The sequence below is a fragment of the Malania oleifera genome, chromosome 2, assembly GCF_029873635.1.
Source record: "Malania oleifera isolate guangnan ecotype guangnan chromosome 2, ASM2987363v1, whole genome shotgun sequence".
NCBI lineage: Eukaryota > Viridiplantae > Streptophyta > Magnoliopsida > Santalales > Ximeniaceae > Malania > Malania oleifera.
Window position 1 is genome coordinate 57,678,927 of NC_080418.1, and position 20,967 is coordinate 57,699,893.

The 20,967-nt window shown below is 36.1% G+C and overlaps 1 protein-coding gene across 8 annotated transcripts in view; it reads right to left on the reverse strand.

Moving 5' to 3' along the window:
* Nucleotides 1-18,715, reverse strand: part of LOC131147810 (probable serine/threonine-protein kinase SIS8) — an 88,786-nt gene extending 70,071 nt beyond the window's left edge. For 3 of the 8 annotated variants that reach the window (XM_058097401.1, XM_058097399.1, XM_058097394.1), the window contains exons 1-3: nucleotides 18,241-18,715; nucleotides 16,344-16,740; nucleotides 6,548-6,751 (exon numbers count right to left, since the gene is read on the reverse strand). In XM_058097401.1, coding sequence (XP_057953384.1) covers nucleotides 6,548-6,751; nucleotides 16,344-16,592 — 453 coding nt within the window. In that variant the 5' untranslated portion in view covers nucleotides 16,593-16,740; nucleotides 18,241-18,715. Of the gene's footprint in view, nucleotides 1-6,547; nucleotides 6,752-16,343; nucleotides 16,741-17,170; nucleotides 17,448-18,067 lie in introns of all 8 variants that reach the window. The other 5 variants (XM_058097402.1, XM_058097396.1, XM_058097395.1 and 2 more) reach the window with 4 other exon arrangements.
* Between the last annotated feature and the right edge of the window lie 2,252 nt (nucleotides 18,716-20,967).

The following is a 20,967-nucleotide window of genomic DNA, read 5'->3' on the forward strand; positions in this document are numbered from 1 at the left end:
TTCAAAAGGAGACTGACAAGATGGAAGGGAATGCTGTTTTCGAAGGAATGTACGATAACTCTAACTAAAAGCACTTTTAATCTCTCAATCGTGTGTGCGTGTCAATTTTTTCCAATCCTTCTAGGTAGGTATGTTGGAGATATATATAGTATTTCAAATATTTTTTGAATTTGAAAGCTGACAATATAAATATACTAGTTTTTTTTCTCCTTTTCTTTTGTATAGGTCTTGAAGTTATGGTTTATAGAAAAGTGCTCAATAGGAAGTTCACACATCACAAATCTAGGAGATAGTTTATTAATTGTAATTTTCATGCATACCTCATTGAGATTACATGCTAGTTATTTAATACATAAATGAAATAGATTCATTCTACACACGTATATTTATATATATTTATATTTAATATTTTGTGTGTGTATGACATCATGGGGATGTCACTACTTCAGGCTCAAGTGATCCAGTGCCTTTACAGTGTTCGTCACTGGTACAGGCTTTGAAACCATGGGATCAGCCCCAAGCCATATGCATTCAAGAGAGGAGAGAAATTACAGCAAAAGAAATATTTTAAGAGAGGAGAGAAATTACAACCTAGGGGACAAAAATAGATCCTCAAAGCAAGAAGAAGAAAAAACAAAAAAGTAAAAGGAAAGAAAACAGGGGGAAAAAAACCTAACAAATAAACAAGCTCTAAATAAGAAAACCACTATTTAAACCCTTCCCATCATAGTTTGACAGAGCTATGCGAGTTTTCTAGATCATGCTGTCCTTCCTTAGGTTTATTTTTACAACCATCCAAGCAAACCTCATTCCCTCCAGGATCAGCCAGCCACAATCCCAACTTATCCAACAAATGAGCTTCAACATCCTCACTAAACTCCTCCACAGGGACGGGTAAAATCTCGTCCCGATATTGACTCTTCAACGCCAAGTCTTCACCCAAAACCCCTTCCTACAAATAGACACATCCTCCAAATCTTCATCAGAGAAACCGAGGAGGAGACACATGAGAAATATCCCCTAGCACCTCACAAGCATCAGAAACATAACCAAATTGGTCCTAAAACTCATCCAACAATAAACCACTATCTCATACAAAATCATTGTCATACTAACTGACATTTTCCAAAAAATCACCCCATTTTTTCCTCCTCAATAGGACTTGCACAATTATCCTTCTCTAAGACGAGCTTAGAACAATTCAATGACTCATCAACATCAAAAATCCCTATAGAATCTCTTTTTAAGAGTTTGTTCACGCACATGTTAGAGTTCATTCGATTATTATAACAAGAAGTATTTTCTTACCTAGCCCCTCCTACCTCTATGGATAACACTTATACACCTTCAGATCCTCAACCTGATTACATCCCTTGCCATCCATGCAAATCCCCTGATCTAAAAAGTTACAAGCCACCTCTGAATGTATATCACTCTTTACCCTAACCTCCAACAAGCTGAATCTCCTGCTCCACCTAAGTTCTTCCACAGTTAACAACCTCCATAGAAAGTTCTCTAGGCATCCCATCAGGAGAAGATTTATGACACCCAGATGATTCATTAAGGCTGCAGCACCCCCATAGCCTCTTTCCCCCTACACAGCTGAGACTTCGTGATGTAGGATAGGACAAGAAGCAATACCTCGGGAAGATCCTTGTCGGGGAATAGTTGAGAAGAATTGGATCAAGGATTGTTGGGTTTAGTTAGTAGTTTATTATGTGTTTAGTTTAAGTAGTATAGTATTATGTGTATTTTGGAGGCTTATTTGTAGTATTTGTGTATTCTAGAGGTACATTTGTGATGTAATTTAGTTTTACGGGTTTATGTGTAATTTTTTAGAAAAATAATTTGGTTTTATCCATGGGAGATAAACAAAAAATGTTATTTATCCTTTAAGAAGCTTAATGGAAAAGATTAGGCAAAAGAAAGTGGACTTGCATATGGTTTTTGTTGACCTAAAGAAAGCTTATGATACGTAGGAAAGTTCTTTGGTAGGTCTTAGAAAAGAAGGGGGCTTGCATTAGATATAATGAGGTCATTAAGGATATGTATGATTGAGTAGTGACTAGCGTTAGGACTGTAGGAGGGGAATCTAGAGATTTTCCAATCAAAATAGGTGTACATCAAGGTTCTACTTTGAGTCCTCTTTTTACTTTAGTGATTGATGAACTTAGTAGGAATATTCAAAATGAGATCCCTTGGTGTATGTTGTTTGCAGATGATATTGTGTTGATTGATGATAGTAGGAGCGGAGTGAAATCTAAGTTAAAACTTTGGAGAGCCACATTTGAGTCTAAAGGGTTTAGGATAAGTAGGAATAAGACAGAATATATGAAATGTGATTTCAGTATTGTAAGGAGTAGCGATGGAGAGAAGATTAAACTTGATAATCAAGAGATTAATAGCACTAATAAATTTAGATATCTTGAATCTATTATGCAAGTTGAAGGGGAAACTGAAGAAGATGTAGTATATAGAATTAAAATAGGTTGGATAAAATGGAAGAGTAAGCCAGGCGTGTTGCGTGATCATAGAATACCCTGGAAATTAGAAGGAAAGTTCTATAAGACGACCATAAGACCAGCTATGTTTTATGGCTCAGAATGTTGGGCAACTAAGAACAAAAGGAAAGTTCTATAAGACGACCATAAGACCAGCTATGTTTTATGGCTCAGAATGTTGGGCAACTAAGAACAATATGTACAAAAAAATTAAAGTTATTGAGATGCAAATGTTAAGGGAGATGCGAATGTTAAGGTGGATGAGTGGTTTAACATTAAAAGATAAAGTAAGAACATATACGTAGTAATTTAGGCATAGCACCGGTTGAAAATAAGATAAGGGAGAGGCGGCTTAAATGGTTTGGGCATTTGAAACGAAGGCCTAGTAGAGCACCTGTGAGGAGTGAGTTAGTTATTATTTTTGGCATAAAATGGTGTAGGTGTAGTCCTAAAATAACTTGGAATGAGGTAGTGAGGAAGGATTTAACAGCCCTTAATTTAATAGAGGAAAACGCTCTCGATCAGGTGAATTGGTGGAAAAGGATTCATGTAGCCAACCTCATCAACTGGGACTTAAGGCTTGTTGTTATTATTGTATGTGTAATTTTCATATGAAGAGGCTTTCTTAATATTATGTCAAAGCCATGTTGTAGCAGTTGATGAATTTGAATTGGAATTGGAATTGAATGTGAGTTTTCCACTTGGTATCTCCCCTCTCTCCTCCCTTCCCCTTCCTTATAAATATTGTGTGAAAGCCATGTTGAAGCAGTTGTTCATGATTCTGAATTGGATTTGGAATTGAATGTAAGTTTTCCACTTGGCGTCTCCCCTCTCTCCTCCCTTCCCCTTCTTCTCTTCTAATTTCTCCATGGCTACAGAACCTTGATGCTATCCCTGCATCATTTTGTCTTAAAGCCCAATATCCATTTCTGTTCTTCCATTTCAACCCCTCATCTTCCCCTTCTCTCTTCTCTTCCATTCTACCATATTCTTCTTCTCCCTCTCTTCTTCTTCTTTCCTTCTCTCCTCTGTTCTGTAACTTCTCGCTCCCTCTCTGCTGCTGCTTCTTTCTTCTCTTCTTGTTCTCTAGCTTCCTGTTTTGCCCCTGTTCTGTACTCTCACTCTGTGTTCTGTATTAATCCTCCCTTCTTCTCTATTTTGTCTTTCTCCTTTCTTCTTCATCTCCCAATCTCTGCATTAATCTCTCCCTCTCTGTGAGTCTCTCATCTCATCATCTCTATTCTGAAACTTCAGTAAAAAAAAAAATTAAAATTTTAAAAAATAGGGCAGCCCAGTGCACAAAGCTCTCGCATATGCAGGGTCCGGGAAAAAAATAAAATTAAAATATAAAAAAAAAACCCCGAAAAGCAGCTCTGCAATTCTGAACTTTTCAGAAAATTCCAGCCACGTCCCATTTTTCGAAACCCTAATTCCCAGTCTAGATTGTACAAGACCACCCACATCACCAAAACCAACACCCCCCCCCCCCCTCTGAAACCCTTCCCCTACAATTTTCATCACCGTGCAACCACTGGAGCACCCCCACACGCCAGCCAAATCATCTCCAGCCATCAGCTCTTTGAAAGCCTATCCTCTTGTGCTTTTCTCATCACATCACCAACACCATTGTTCTCCCCATTCCTTAATCTACCCTCGCCTGAAAAATCATTGCCAGAGCACCATCGTCAGAGGCACACGCACCCCATGCACCAACGACTGCGAGTGAGAGTGTCTGCTAGACTCTACTGTTTCCAGTCTCTCGAGAAATTGCCCAGCTACGACATTTTGAGTTTTCTCAATGATATTTTGACCTGCAAGGAAATATTTTGATTGTGGACACAACATATTGCAAGCAAGCGCGGTAATTTGGCATGAAACCTTAGAAATTCTCACTGCCAACATCAAAAATCATGTTTTATTGCTGCAATTTGGGAGTTTTGTAAGCGAATTGGTTTCATTTCAACAAGAAACTCAAGATCTAAGTGCATATAAGTATAAATCCAGCAATATGGTGACAAATTATTGGACAAATGAATGCCATTTAAATATCTTGGGCACAATTTCAAGATTTTCACACCTTTCTCAAGTGTGGAGTAAATGTTCACAACATCATCATTGATGGATGATGCTATGAATATGGTTTCTAATGGAGTCACTTGTATGTAACTTTATCCAAAACCTCACTCAGAACCTTACGAGAGGCCTTGGATTGATAACACTACCTCACATGTTTATGAAAGATGACTGGTTCATATCCAAATGCATTCTTACTTTGATAAAGTTTGGTGTAATATCATACCTATGAAGATTGGCCATGTACTCCTTTGTTCTCCTTGCTTGGATGATTTGAGTGTAACTCAAGGACATGAGAACACGTCTTTCACTATAATGGTAGGAAGATCATTTTGAAGCCTGCCCCACCAATCAACCAAGACAAGGAATCATGCACAAGTACTCAACTTGATGACACTACAAGCAAGGCAATGAATGTGTCTGAAAACATCCAAAGTCTTTCAAACATTCCTACTGTAGAGTGTGTCATCCCTAATGAGTTTATTGGTGCTAACTCTCAATTCAAGTCTATGATACTGCCAAAGGATCGTGGTTTCTTGTATCACTCAAGCACTGGGCTTTCAAAGAATCCAAGTTTGCTTCTTACTTCTAATCCTCCAGCATTTCAAAATTTGAGGCTGAATTTTTCCTGAGGGAGAGTTGATGTAGGACAAGAAGCAAGACCTTGGGAAGATCCTTGTTGAAGAATACTACTCAATAAGAACTGGATCGAGGATTGTTGGGTTTAGTTAGTAATTTATTTGTTTAGTTTAATTAGTATAATACTATGTCTATTTTGGGGGCTTGTTTGTAGTATTTGTGTATTGTAGGTGTATGTTTGTAACGTAATTTAGTTGTAGGGGTTTGTGTAATTTTCATATTAAGAGGCTTTCTTATAAAGTGTGTGAAAGCCATGTTATAGAGGCTGTTGATGAATTTAAATTAGGATTGAACGTGAGTTTTCCCCCTGGTATCTCCTCTTTCCTCCCTTTCCCTTCCTCTCTTCTAATTTCTCCATAGCTGTAGAACCTTGATGCTGCCCCTGCATCACTTTGCCTATTATTACCATCTCTTCTGTCTATAAAAGACACCCTCCCATCTTAGGAAGGTTGTGTGAACTGCACTGCTCTTTGAACTGATTCCTTGGACCAAAAACATTGTGATTAGAAGCCATGTGAGCCTCACCACTACTTGAATTCCAATATGTAATAACCCTCTGGTCTTTACTTAAAAATCTTATCAGAACACTCTGCTATTGCAAAAAAAACCGGGATCTTAACAGCATCATTATGATTTTGGGCCTGTACATTTAAGTGCCCCAACTGGGAAATAAACAAGCCTGCCTTCCTTTCAAAGACTAGCCCAGGACTGACCAAACATCCTTCTTGTTTCAGGCCTGTTTGATTAACTGGCCAACCTGAGGTATAAATGAGCCTTCTTTCCTTTCCACTAACTGGACCAAGTCCAGAGCAATCATCAAGCAACCAGGCCCACTGTGCCCAATTTTAAAAAAAAAAATTAGTAATTTATTTAAGCAAGCATTTTTATTTTATTTTGGAAAGTAAAAAATTTGGGGTTATGTTAGTCATATGGCATTATGGATGTGTAATCATGTTAAATTGCTTTTTGGAATTTGGAAGAATTTTGAGAATTGAATTTAGAATTTTACACTCTGGTAACCAATCGGTGCATCCCACCAATATGCCATACCCCTTCAATCTCTCCTCATCGGTGAATAATTGATCCTAAGCCAAAAAACAGTCATTACCTCTTGATCATTAATATCAACTATTCCATCATAAGCATTTAGATCCTCAGAATTCTCAGCGAAGCTGTAAGTATACTTTTAAATTAAACACCAGATAAACTACTGGAAGGGTTCTTATTGGCTTATCCAAATCTAAAAGAAGTGGTGAATCTGAACAAGAAAAATATTAGATTTTGTGAAATACAAAAGATGAAAAAATGAAACAAGAATTATTAATAATTCTCACCAATCCAGCAATCTTTTTTATCATTGTAGCTGGATTTGAGCTCAATCCTCTGACTAATGCCACAATCAGTTGTCTTAGCATAGTCAGCTTCTTATCTTTCTCTGCATCTACAAGAATGATGTCAGCTCTAAGAACCTCACTCCCCAAAGCATAAAGCTCATCCAAAGTTGGAATGCGATCATAAAGCTCCTTGAGCCTTCTCTCCTGCACCCCCAAAAAAAAAAAATTAAATAAATAACAACTTAAACCATAAGTCAATACTGTTACTTGAAAGGTAAAGCCAAATATATCAATCAAACCAACACTACTGCAACACAATATCACAGATTCACAAACAAGAAGTAGAGATACGGGACAACAATAATTACAAGTTAACAAACATAGGAGCCTTGAAATAGCACTAAGTACACACAATAATGCAAATCTAGGTTTGAAAGCAACATTTGGAAATCAGATCTTGTACAGCCAGTTGAAACAATTCAATCGAGACACAAAACCAATGTGAAAATCAACTCCATCCAAAAGTATGAAAAATAGGAAACAGGGCCAAATTAAATAATAGAACCATCAAACGCAGCCATCAATTAATTTTTTGTGAAGGTGGCACACTCTTTATAAGGTACCACTCTTATTGTGCGATGACAATACACACGTTGAATGTTCAACTCAGACCTCATAGGAACTAACATTCTAGTTTCCCTTGAAAGCCTTAGGCTTGTTTAGTTGTGGGAAACTGTTTTAGTTTCCATTATCAGTTTTCCAAATAGTTGCAAATATGCCATCATGTTCTCAAATTTTCCAACAGTTGTATAGACAAGTTGGAAAACACCTTATTGTTTTCCAAATTCTTTTATGTAAATGTTGGAAAACTAGAAAACAAGGTGACATTTTTTGTAATTCTTCAGAAAAACAAAAAGGGAAAATGAAAACTCTTTTCACAAATAAATAGTCCCTTAGTTACTTCAACTTGTTATGATTCCACATGGGGAACCACAGTTGCTTATAGATGTTTTCTCTACAAAAAGGATGTCAAGACAGAGTATCACCTTGCAAAACTAAAAAACAAGGTGACATTTTTGTAATTCTCTGGAAAACTGGAAATGGTAAATGAAAACTGTTTTCAGTTTCTTTGATTTGCAATCATTTAATGTGGAAATCACAACTGTTAATGGGCGTTCTCTCTGCAAAAAAGATGTCGATGCTGCATATCATCTTCTTATTTTGCAGTGACTGGACCTGAAATGTTTGAAATTTTGCTTTATCTTGGATGGTAGTGTTGCAGGTGGCCACTCATTCTGTTTTTAAAGAATTATAGATTTGGAGAAGTCATTCCTCTTACCATTTTCTAGATATGGAGGGAAAGGAACTGTAAAGGACAGGTGGCTTAGAACTTCGCTTGGGCCCAATCGTGATATCTTGCTAGAAATGAGGAACTGGCAGACAACACACAAATACACCAGGCAGCCTTACTCACCAATCCATGGAATCCACCAACAAGATACCAAAACAAGAAAACTCACCACTCTAAAGATACAGGCAACTCACCACTTTAGAGATACAAAGTTAGGATAAAGTCCACCACTCACGAAAGGAGATACACAACTGACGAGAGAATAAAGCAAAGGCCAAAGTATCCCATTTTTAATCAAAAACGCTTTCTACTATGCTAATACATGCCGTTAGATTCTTTTATAGACTTGGAACAGCCCTCCAAGCATAATAAAATGCTACTTCACATTTTTCTCCTAGAAATAATTGACTTTGACAAAAAATAAAGACTCAAAAGAAGATTTTAATATGTTTCTTACATAGGGGATACAAACAAACACATAAAAAGCTTAAACTGGCGGACTGCAAGCTAAAATTCAAACGACAATAACTTCTATAAGAAAACTCCAATTAATGTATAATTTAGTTAACTAAAAAAGCACTTCTTCAACTTTACGTGCATTTTTTCAACCTCCAAAACCTTTCTCAAAATGGGGCTTAAATTGGGCCAAAACCTGCTCATCCACAACTTCAAGAACTGAATTTGTTTGCATATTATGTCAACTTCCAGCAGCCCAAATTCAAATGAACTCATTGAGCACACTTGTGTGTCATGCTCCCCTAGTTGAAGAAAATCATCCTTGGGTCAGATGTGCTATGATCACCATAATAAGGAGATAACCCAACAACATTGAAAGTGTCTGAAATACATAATTTGGAAATTCAATTTTGTATGCATTTTCACCGGTCAGTTTGAAAATTTTGAATAAACCATCAGCCCTTGGCTTGAGCTTTCCAAATTGGTCCCGAGGGAATCTCCCCTTCCAAGTAAACCCAAACAAAATCACCTTCTTTGAATTCAGAAAATTTTCGATGCTTGTTGGCTCAACCACAATATACCTCATTTTGTTTTGCAATCTCCTCAAAAATAAGTTCATACAACTTCTAAATTTGTTTAACTCTTTCTTCCGCTTCTCCACTAAAATTATTAGTTGGAAGAGGAATCATATCTAATGGACTAGGTGGATTCTGGAAATAAATTGCTTGAAAAGGTCTACAACCAGTTCTTTGGCTAGTTGAATGATTGTAAGCAAATTCAGCTTGTGGCAAAACACGATCCGAATTCTTCTTAACCAAACTCCTCAAAAAATTTCCCAAACTTTTGTCTACAACCTCTTTTTGACCATCAGTTTGGGGATGGTGAGTGGTGCTGCATTGAAGATAAGTTCCAAGCTTTCTCTAGATTGTGTGCCAAAAATGACCCATAAACTTAGAATCCCAATTTGAAGTGTGACTGTTTTTGGAATATCATAAAGTCTGACAATCTCTCTGAATTATAAAAGCAACATTAGTAGCATATAGAGTCTTGCTGAATGAAACAAAATGTACCATTTTAAAGAAACGATCAAACATCACCATGACAAAATCTTTTTTTCGCGAGCTGCTAAGCAATTCAAGGACAAAACTCATCCTAACATATTCCTATTAGAACTACACCTGGTGCGAAAATATTGCAACAAACAACTCTTCATCTTCTTCACAGGCAGCACTCAAACTCCTTTGACTGACAAGCAAATCTCCTTGGTCAAAAAAAGTTACTTCTTCTTCCCTACCTGAGCAAATTGGTGAGCCAACTCCATCTTCTGTCTCTTCCTCTATAATAGAAAAAAAATTGCAATTTGGACAATTAGAAGCAATATGTCCATACCCTGACAATTAAAACTCATTTTTTGAGCTAGCATTTGATGAACTACCTGACTTAGGGACAGCCCCAACATTACCTCTTATTTACGCCTCAGAAGAAATGGATTTGGTTGCTATATTAGACTTCAGCATGGATGCATTCCCTCAATTAGAAGAATTCTCCCTGATTCCATGTTAGAAACCACTCCTTCGAACTCTACTTTGTTGTTTTTCTACTTCCAGTTCAAGTCATTAAAACTCCATCAAGGCAGTAAACTAACCATTCCACTTATCTCCTCCTTCAACCTACCCAAATAGAAGGCTATTGTTTGTTCTTCAGATTCAACTATGTCACACTTCAACATTGGCTGCCCAAATTCCATTGTGTCCTCCACAGATAGATCTCTTGCCTCAGATTATGAAATTTCAGAGAAGTTTCTAGCCTATAATCTCCTGGCAAGAATAACCCCTTTTTTAGCTCCCTTTTCATTTTCTCCCATGACTTGATCTTGCTTCTTCCTTCACAAGATCTCTACTTCTTGAGATTTTCCCACCCAAAAGAAGCATACATTCAGAGTTTTACAACAACTAGCTTCACTTTACATTCTTCCAAGTACTCCTTGAAATCAAAGACCCTCTCAATAGTCTGAAGCCATTCAATGAAATCATCAGGTCGCATTCTTCCTTCAAATTCTGGTATATCAACTTTCACATCAGAATCTCAAGAAAACTTTCAATTCTTTCCTCTGTGGTGAAAAGAAGAATAGTCATCACTTGAGACTTGATCTAGGATATGATGGAAAGTATCAAAATAATCATTTTCACAAATATTTTCATTGCAACACAATTCTCATAATGCTTGACATGTTGTTAGAGCTCCTGGATTTGCCTTCTCATCTCATCCAATTCAAGATCACGAATATCTCTATCATGTTATTCTTGCACATAACAACCACGAACAGCCACAAGAATTGAGCTCTCATACCAACTGATACCGGACTGCTGGAACTAGCAGCCCCGAACACACACACACCAGGTATTAGCCTTGCTCACCACTCAATGGAATCCACCAAAGACATACAAAAACAAGAAAATTCACCTCTAAAGATGGACAAATCAACACTTTAGAGATACAGAGTTTATAGCTCACAAAAGGAGATACAGAACTAAAGAGAAAACAAGGCAAAGAATGCTACTTCACGCTTTTCTTCTAAAAAAAATTGACTTTGACAAAAATAAAGTCTCAACAGAAGAGCTTAACACATTTTGTTACATACAGAATACAAACACGCCCATAAATGGTTTAAACTGGCAGAATGCACAATAGATGGCTATTCCTTTTTTCTTGTGGGGTAGGGTGGGGTGGACATGAGAAATTGTATTAAGAACTAAAACAATGTACAATAGATGAGGACAAGATGTCCTCTAGACCCAATAATGTACAACCAGATATATTATGCTAGAGCTGCCTTCCAATACCTTTGAAGATAAGCAACGATAAACACCCCCCCCCCCCCCAAAAAAAAAACCAAACGAAAGGGCCCAAAAATGAAGCCAAGAACACCACTTTATCACACAAGAGACTAAGGCAAGACATGCAACCCATAAAAATTCTCGTTTTCCTCTTGATCCAAAGGGTCTATAAGATAATAGCGAAAACTGCTCCACTCCATAATACACATCCGTTTCTATTTGAGCCAAAACCCAGATGCCTCACAAGAAAGAGATCTCCCACATTCCAAGGTGCCACCCAAGCTTTAACTATATAATAGGAAAGCGCATTCCAAAAGTGCAATGCCAGGTGTGCATTCATTTCAGTTGACTCAGCACATCAAGCACATGTCATGACTGAGACATATAGGAGCTGCTTTCCTATTAACATATCATGCGTAAAGGTCCATTTTTCCAAAGAACCATAGCCTTCCAAATGATGTCGCTCCAAACAGGTTTCTAAGAGGCGAGAAAAAAAATTCAGTATAGAACAGCAGCAAAGAAATCACACTCCCACACTGCCTCGGCCTCCCTATTGGTAGGAACAAATCATCCCAACACAGAAAGGAAGGTGGTGAGCTCATCGACCTCCCTTTTGTTGAGATTTCTGGAAAAATGGAAGCCCCACGAAACAGAGCCTCCTTCAAAAGAGATAAATGAGCTGATAAGTGCGTTATGGAGAAAAGAAATCATAAACCAACGAGGCACCTTCATCTCTAAAGAAACCTCACCCAACCTCACATCCTTCCAAAAGCGAACCCTATGTCCATTTCCTACTTTGAAATGGATGAGAGGAATTTGCCACCTACGACACAAACTTCAAGGGTCATGCATAAGAAATAATATTGCTTCCTCTTGTCTCCCACCCATTTCGATGGAGCCCATAATTACTTTTAATCACCTTGCAACATAGGAAATTTACTTCCACAACCATTTTCTGATCAGGGAAATGTTCTTGGGTACCACATGGCCAAGCCCCAATTCCCCTTTGGATTTTGGTATACTATATACCAACCACCTCCCAACCAACTAAATGCTCTCTTTTGCTTTCCCCATGCCCTGCCCAAAGAAAGTCATGAAGCCCGGCAACTTTTGGAGGCACTCTCAAAATAGAAAGGAAATAAATAAGGATGCTAGAAAGAGAGGCATTGAGTGTGAGACAGCCCCCAAGAGACAAATACACCCTCTTCCAACCCTTGAATCCCCTACCTACCTTCTCAATCACAAGGTCCCAAAAGGCCAAGGAATTTGGATTAACCCCAAGCATGAGACCAAGATAAGAAAGCTACCACACCAAGGAAACATACCCAACCAAGGATTTTAAAATCTCTAAATCCCTAACACCCAAATTAATGCCAGCCGCCCCATTTTAGGACAAACTGATCATTAAACCCGACATTTTCTTAACAAGTTTAAGCAAGATGATGACTTTATGGAATCTTCAAACATTTTCCTCGAGAAACAACATGACATCATCAGCAACCTAAAGGTGAGACACCTCCACTTCCTCCCCTCCCAAGTGAAGACCTCTAATCAACCCCTAAACCTACAATATGCAAGAGCAACCCACTCCATGTGTCCACCATCAAAGTGAACAAGAAAGGAGAAGGTGGGTCGCCTTGCCTACGCCTTGAGTCACTCTAAAGCAATCTCTAACTTGGCCATTGACAATATCTGACAAGTCAATCAAACTCAAGAAACCTTTGATCCATTTCCTCCACACCACCCCGAAAAGTTTCTTGCACATCATGTTATCCAAGAAACCCAAATTTAATCCATCATACGCTTTCTCAAAGTCAAGTTTAAATAAAAGCCCCTCCTTTTCCTTTTCCTCACATCCTTAAACCACCTCATTCTGCATCCCCCAAAAGCATAAATCTCAAAGCCTCTTTGCTAAGACCTTGGAGAGAATTTTGTGCAGACTAATTCCCTTGCTCTTAAGGATCTCTCCTACTTTGGGATTAGAATAAGAAAGGCATATTTCTGTTATGCCCCACCCACTATGGTGAAACTCCTCAAAAAACCTCAAAAAATCTTTTTGCAAGACCTCCCAATTCTCCTAAACAAAACCCATAGTGAATCCATCGAGGTCAGGGGCCGTATCCTACTTAGTTTGAACACCTTTTCTTTGATTTCCTCGGCCTTGAAAGGTCTCTCTAGCCACTACGCAAAACTTGCCTAATGAAGTTCCAATTGAGACCTTCCACCATCAATATGTTCGAGATATCCTTAGTAAACAATTGTTTATAAAAGTTAGCATTCTTAACCCCAATCTTGGATTGCCCCCTCACCACAATCCTAAATTCAACTCCAACTCCTTGATATAGCCTCCCCTCCTCCTTATAGACACTACCCTATGGAAAAATCTAGAGTTGCAATCCCCCTCCTTGACCAACTTCACCCTCGCTTTCTATCCCCAACCCACATCTTCCTTCAATAATGGAAGATGACAATTCTTACTAGATGAGCACCCAAAATTTTGTCACCAAATGTTTGTGTAATGTGCTTTACTAGTGGTGAGACTCTTGTTTAGCTTTCTCTTCACCAGCTTGGTGCTTGGAATTTGGAACAAGATTTTTGGTTTATTTGGTGAGTTTCAATATGCCTTAACTCTTTGTAGGCTATTTATTGAGGGATCATTGGGTATCACAGTCAAAAATTAGAGAAATGAAAACCAAAACAAAAACTAAAAATCAAAAATAGAAACTAAAAACTAGAAACTAGTAACCTGTTTGGTTAACATTTATAAAACTAATACAAATTAAAAACCTAATTAAAAAAAAGTTCTCATTTTCATCTTTAAATCAAAATATTATAAAAATATGATTAAAATAAAATTATAAATAATTCACAATAAAATTTTATTGGACATAACAATTGAAAAATACTAAAAATATTTTGTAATTGACTTGATTATTTCTTCTTGAAATTTATGTATATTTTTATTTTAATTTTATTAAAATTCATATGATCATTTAATTTTGATTTTAATTTAAAAGTGTATAAAATGAATAATTTAATCCAAAAAAACTATTTCTGGATATTAAAATTTCTGGCAACAGGTTGCCAAAACAACTGAAAACCATAAAATCTCGTTTTCAGATTTTTGGCAAATAGTTGAAAGTCGGCAACAGAAACAGAAAACTGACTTTTGAAACAAACGCCTTTTTACAATATGTTTTTTCATTGTAGAGAAAGAGAAACAAAAAACAAGAAACGGCAACAATACCAAACAGGCCCTAACTACTTTCAGAGGCTTGGGGAGGAAAAAGCAAGCAAGGAGATTATGATGATGCATAATTTTTGCTCTATGATGATGGATAATTTTTGCTCTCGGGTTATTTATCCAATAGAAATGCTCATATTTTCCAAGATCTCTACATGTATTCTAATTTGATGTGTGACAGAACCTTTTTTTTTTTTTTTTTTTTTTTGGCATTGTCATAAGGCTTCTCTTCTAGATGTTTTGGTTGTTTGAATTTCTTTGATCATTAGGAAAATTGGATGGTGGTTTAGCTTAACCTCTCTCATTTCTTTTACTTTCATACGGATTTTTTACTTTTTTCCTTTTTTTTTTATGGGAGGATTTCCCATCCTCCTTGTATTCTCGATTAAATAAAATTTTATTTTTTTGAAAAAAAAAATATTAATAATAAAAACCTAAACCATCTTTGAGGAACAAAATAGTATCTTCAACAAGAAAACTAAACATGGAATTGGAAACCCCTACCTAGATAATTCAAAATTACTTTAAGTTTTACTCTCTTGCATCTTGATGGTCATCAATATTTTTTCAGATAATGAAAGAAGATGTAGTAAGAGATAGTTAGACTACAAACAAAAGGATATGAAATCCTCAAAAAAGAAAATTAAAACAAAGAAAAAAGATAACTCAATCCACAACTGCCCACCACCAAAAAAATAAAACTAAAAAAAGCACTACCTAAGAAAACCTCATTTCAAATCCTTACAATCATACTTGATAAAGCACAACAAATTGGACATTTCCCTTGGTCACGTCCTAGCCTTAATATTACCACCATTCAAATAGACTTCATTTCCCTCTAAATCAATAAATGTTGAAAACAAAACACAAAGATAGGTGAAGTATGGTCTCATTCTACTCAATATTGTCTCCATCCTCACCTACTTCAATTCATTCATTCTTCTTTTCCCCCTCACATTTTCCTCTCTACTTCCTTACTCCCTTGTTTCCCTACTCCAATTCACCCTTTATGTTCCCAAAAAAGGAATATATTAGCTAAAATATAATGACATCCAACAATTAGCAGTTGTAACCAATCAGCCTTTGTATGCATAACACCAACAATTTACAGAAATTTTACTGAATAGATTCCAGATTTGCAGTTTTTTTACAGGAACGGAAAAGAAGGAGAGAAATCAGTAGAAAAGAATAATGATAGAAATTAATTACTGAAGAGAAAAGAAACAAATGGCATAGACACCCGCCTCTAACATAAAGCCAGGGAGAATACTAACTCGAAAACTGGTCCTCCAAAACCATTTGTCTGATCATGCAAGCAAAGTAGATATAACAATCTCGAACAAAAAACTTAATAACCCAAATCAGCAAAGCCTTAATCTCAACTAATTGGATTAGCAACATTGAACCAACCTAAAGAACCTTTAAAATTACAAAAACTCTGGAGTATTAAACCATGCAGTGCAAGAGAGAGGCAATTAGGAACCTTTTCCAATCCATATGCATAACCATGCCTTAAGTTTTACCATGTGCTCACAAAAGATATGCTCTTTAAGTAAACTATGATTGTCACACACAAGTGCACATATTTATTGATATACTTTTTGTCTTTTTCATAGTTAGGATTTGCCTATTGAAATATTTATAGCATGTGGAATGCAAATACAAGGTTCCATGCCCCCATAAACAGGGAGACTCATTGAAATAGAATTAATATCACAACAAGTAGGAGGTATCATCAGCTAGGAAACATGGGTAAAAAATAAACATAAACAGCAAGAAAAAAAATTTAAAGCCTAATCAGAATGAGGGAGCAAAAGCCATTCAGAAATGGTTCAGAATGAACCAGTAGTAACACAATAACCAAAAATAACAATTATAGACACCAAGAAAATAAATTTTACTGCCTACCGGAATTACAGAGTAAAAACCATTTGGTATTGGTCCAGAAAACATTCCAGTGCTCCAGAGAATCTGTGAGGCAGTCTGAGGTGACAAAACATCCCGCTCAATGTCACAATTTGAGTCCTTATTATTCAAAGTTTCTTCTTGAGAAACTAAAGAAACAGATCCAAATTTTTCCATGAAATCTGAAGGCCACCATGTAGCACTAGAATGCCCTCGTTCTGCGGGCCCTGCATCATCTCGCGTCTCCTCCATATCCTTAAGTATTCAAAATTCAAAACCATTTCGGCCCACTTCCTACCCCATTAAAGCCTTTTTCAATCTAGAATTTGTTATAAGACAACGACATATTGGCTTACAAGATTTTTTGGCTCCAACTTCTTTGAGCTGGAGGCCATATGACCTGCAAAAATGAAGACCAAAGGAGCAACGGTCACTACTGCAATATTTTATTGTGCATCACTTTGCTAGCTTCAAAAAATTTTCAGGATAAAATATGTTATAAATACCCCAATGACATTCAAACATAGACAGCATGCACATAATCTACATTAAACTTGCGTATTAAAAAAAATTAAATCAACTGCTGTAATGCAGCAGGTAATTTTGCATCCAGATAGCCAGCAACTTAGTTACATGTGCATTCAATTAGTAAAGAAGTTCAAAACAAGTGAATAAATTTCAGAGTTTCAATTGCAACACAAAAGTTTTCCCCGTGAACCTAACAAGCCATCAATATGCTCCATAATTTTGGCACAAAGTTAAATAAGAGGGATCTAATTCAGTTAATGTGGTCTCAGTGCCAGTCAAAAATCGTGACCCAACTTACTAACCTCCATCCATAACATTAGATGCAATTTAACCCCAGTTTCCATATCAAGATCCAGACTGTCCAAAACTGCTTTCCAACTCATCAACCTCTATCTATCATTTTAAATACAATGTAAGCCCCGGTATTCATATCAAGATCCAGACTCCCGATTCCCGAATGAATGTATCATCATTTCCTGTTTTTCTTGCCATGCTTATTCCACACTGTTTCTGCTATACAAATCAATTCGGCGATCTTCCTAGTTCCTACCTCCAAGAATTTTCCATGACATTTCAACTCTGCAAGGAACGTGAGAAGTTTTGAAGCTGAGAAAAAAAGTAATTACTTTGACCATTGAATGACCAAGGCTTTAGTTGCAAGAGAATTTGGGCAAAATGGCAAATAAAATTACAAAGAAAATGAGCATTCCTGAAAAGGAGCATGAAAAAAATAAATTCAAGTTACAACTAATCAAGAAGCATGAGGCAGACTGGTATTTGTAAGACTTGAGGATATCCTCACAGTTCCATTCTGATCATACTCTTAAACCAATGAGATGATGCGATGCTACCACGGCAGCCACCAACCGCAGCACTTCTGGCATTCTCAAGATGCACCTTGACCACTTAAATTATGGACACAAACAAAACAAGTTTTTTCTAACTTGGGGATAATCTTCCTCTAAATGCAGCACAAAACCACATAACTTCAAAATCTAGAGCCGTGAATAATAACTATAAATCACTGTGATGTACAGATGAATGAAAGAAATTAAGATTAAATAGGGAAGCGGCTGACTAGTATCATTTAAATCACATAAATACAACAGTACTTCACATGTTTCGATTCAAATTATCGCGCATTCAATCAATACTAAAGCATTCCACTACCAAGACGTCCAAAACACGCCTCAACCTACCTCTTCACCAGCAACCCAATCGTAACCACCAGAAACCAATCAAACTCCAATAATCTAACACCAAACCCAACACCGAATCACAGAACCAACAACACCACCAACGAAACCGAAATTCGAATAAAAATCCAAGAATCAAAGGATCAAACACAGAAGAGATACAAAAACAGGCTCACCGCCAGCAGATCCGCACTCCAGCACCTCCGCCCCCGAACAATAACATTTGAATCCTAACTCCCCCGATACCGAAGCTGCATGTCTGAATCAAAGCTCAGAGACTCGCACAACGAGAAGGAGCAAAAACAGAAGAGAGAGAGAAAGTAGAGCGAGAACGCGAGAGAGAGAGAGAGAGAGAGAGTTGATTCGGGGAATGATAAATCGATCGAAGGAGAAAGCGATGGGGTGAGAGGGGAGGGGGGCTTTAGAGCGAGAAGAGGTTGGGTTTGAGGGGAGTGAGAGAGAGAGAGAGAGAGAGAGAGAGAGAGAAGGAGGGAGTTGGGAGTCACGTGCTTGGCGCGTGTGGGGGCAATTTCCCTGGGCTGTCGGAAGGCCAGCTGGCGAAAGGGTGGCTCACCAACATCCACACATACACACCTTCCTCCGCGTGAACTGCTTTTTGTCCTTCAATTTTCCTCCCATCAAGGGCAGGAAAGCTCAGGCAGTCAGGCAGCATGTAAATGGCTAAAGCCACCGCCACCGCCACCGCCACCGCAACAACCAAAGCAACACCATATTGCGGCAATGGTTTACTTTTTTGTGTATTTAATTAATTACTCTCTGGGTTCAAAAATGGTGGACCACTGGGTCAATGGGCTCGACCCCTCTGGGTGGGTTTGGTCAATGTCCGACGTGCCAACGTGCCATTACTTCTCTGACAATTTTTAATTTAATAAACCAAAAAAAATATTGGTAAATCTTCTTGATTTGATGCCACTTGTGCATGCTTTTCTCTTAATAAATATAAATACGCTCTCTAGAATTAAATTTTGTTCAAATATGAACACTAAAACCACCACCCTAAATATTACCAATATCTTCCTTTCTTCTTTTTCTTCTTAATAATGTTATAACACACTCGTGCTAAACTTCATAATGACAAATTGAGCGTCTACTAAATGAACCAAACTCGAATTGGTTTATAACTTGTTTACTAATTTTTTAATAATTTGTGAATTAATGCGATATTAAACTTGTGAACTAGTTTAATATTAGGCTCTCGAACAAATTCAATATTAATCACATCAAATATTTTATTTTAAATTTTTCACTTTGAAAAACATTTTTCTCAAATTATATTTATTAATTATCAATTCGTTTAATTTGTTTAGTTGCTTGATTTTGTTTATTAATTTGAAATGAGTTTTAGTTGAGTCGAGCGTTAGTCGAACTTGAATTATATATATATTAAACGAGCCGAACTCAAAAAAAATACTTTAAACTCAAGTCGAGGACAAGTTCGACTCGAGCTCACTTATAAACCAAAATGTGAGGCTAGTGCATAAATTTTATAAACATAAAAAAAAATATTAAGTTGCTCACAACTATGACCAACACATGAGTGTGCAATAACTAATTAACGATCAAAAAAATATAGTTACAATTATTTCTTTTGTCTGTATTTTTTAATATTATCAATATTTTAATAATTATTATTTTAATTTAAAAAATTTACTATCTACATTTTGTCTAATATTTTATAATAATTAGCATTTTGATAACGAGCAAATGTTATGAATTTAATTAAGTTATAAAAATATACAAAAATATAAATTTAAAAATTAAATAATTATATAAAAACTTATTAATGATAAATTTATTAATTTGCTTTAACTCACTTGCTGCATTACTAAAAATTATAGCTACTGAAATTTGTTTTTGAACAAAACAAATAGGAATTAATGATTATATTAACTGAAGAGTATGTAGGAAATTAAATTTAAGGATCTTATTATCCTCTTAATTAATTATTTAAGGACTAACTCCTTTAAATTAGAAAAAAGATTAAACTACTTTTATTATTTGACTTAATGATAAAACAGTTAAAGGATTAATTGTCAACTGATGTAGTTGTCAAAATTCAACAATTTAGCAATGCAAAGAAAAAGGTCTTCTAATATTTAAAGATAGACATATTACTATTTTAAAATTAATATTGAAAGTTTTAAAATAAATTTACGTTCTATATTTAAAATTAGTGATTTTCAGTGCATTAAACATGTATTCGCTGGTGTGGTTAAAAATTAAGAAAAAAATCAAATGTTAGTGATGCGTAAGATTCAAATTTTTGTAATTTTTCTTTACACTTTCTTCGATAAAATCATATATAGAAAAGTGAATTCATTTATATTTTCGTTTCATTTCTCTAATTTTTTCAAGTTTTAAACTAAGACTTACAAAATATTTTAAGGAAATAAGATGTGGACACAAGTAAAGAGGTCATCTCATATGTGTATTGTAGAGATTTGGCATATGCAATGTATGTGCATTATGTTTTTCTTTGTTTTTGTATAATCAATTTTTTGTCTATCTATATAACTTAATTTAATTCTTTTTTTCTTTGGAAGGTCAACTTCCTATCCTGATATGATTTATTCCAAGTTATTGGAAATGATATGGCTAATAAATGTAATTAGACAACATAAACAAACAAACACATAAAATGGAAAAGGACAAATAAAATACAAAACAACAGCCTAAACAAATCTATCTATCACAAACTTTTTACTATTTTTTCTTTGTTGTCAATTACCTGTTTGAGAATTCTGTTGTATCCAATTTATAAGGCGCCAGTCTCAATAATTTTAAAAGTATGTGGATCATAAAATGTCATACAAAGGAGATTCTTGACATTTTATTTTATTTCTTTGACCATATTTGTGTGGATAGAAGAACATTGTGGAGGA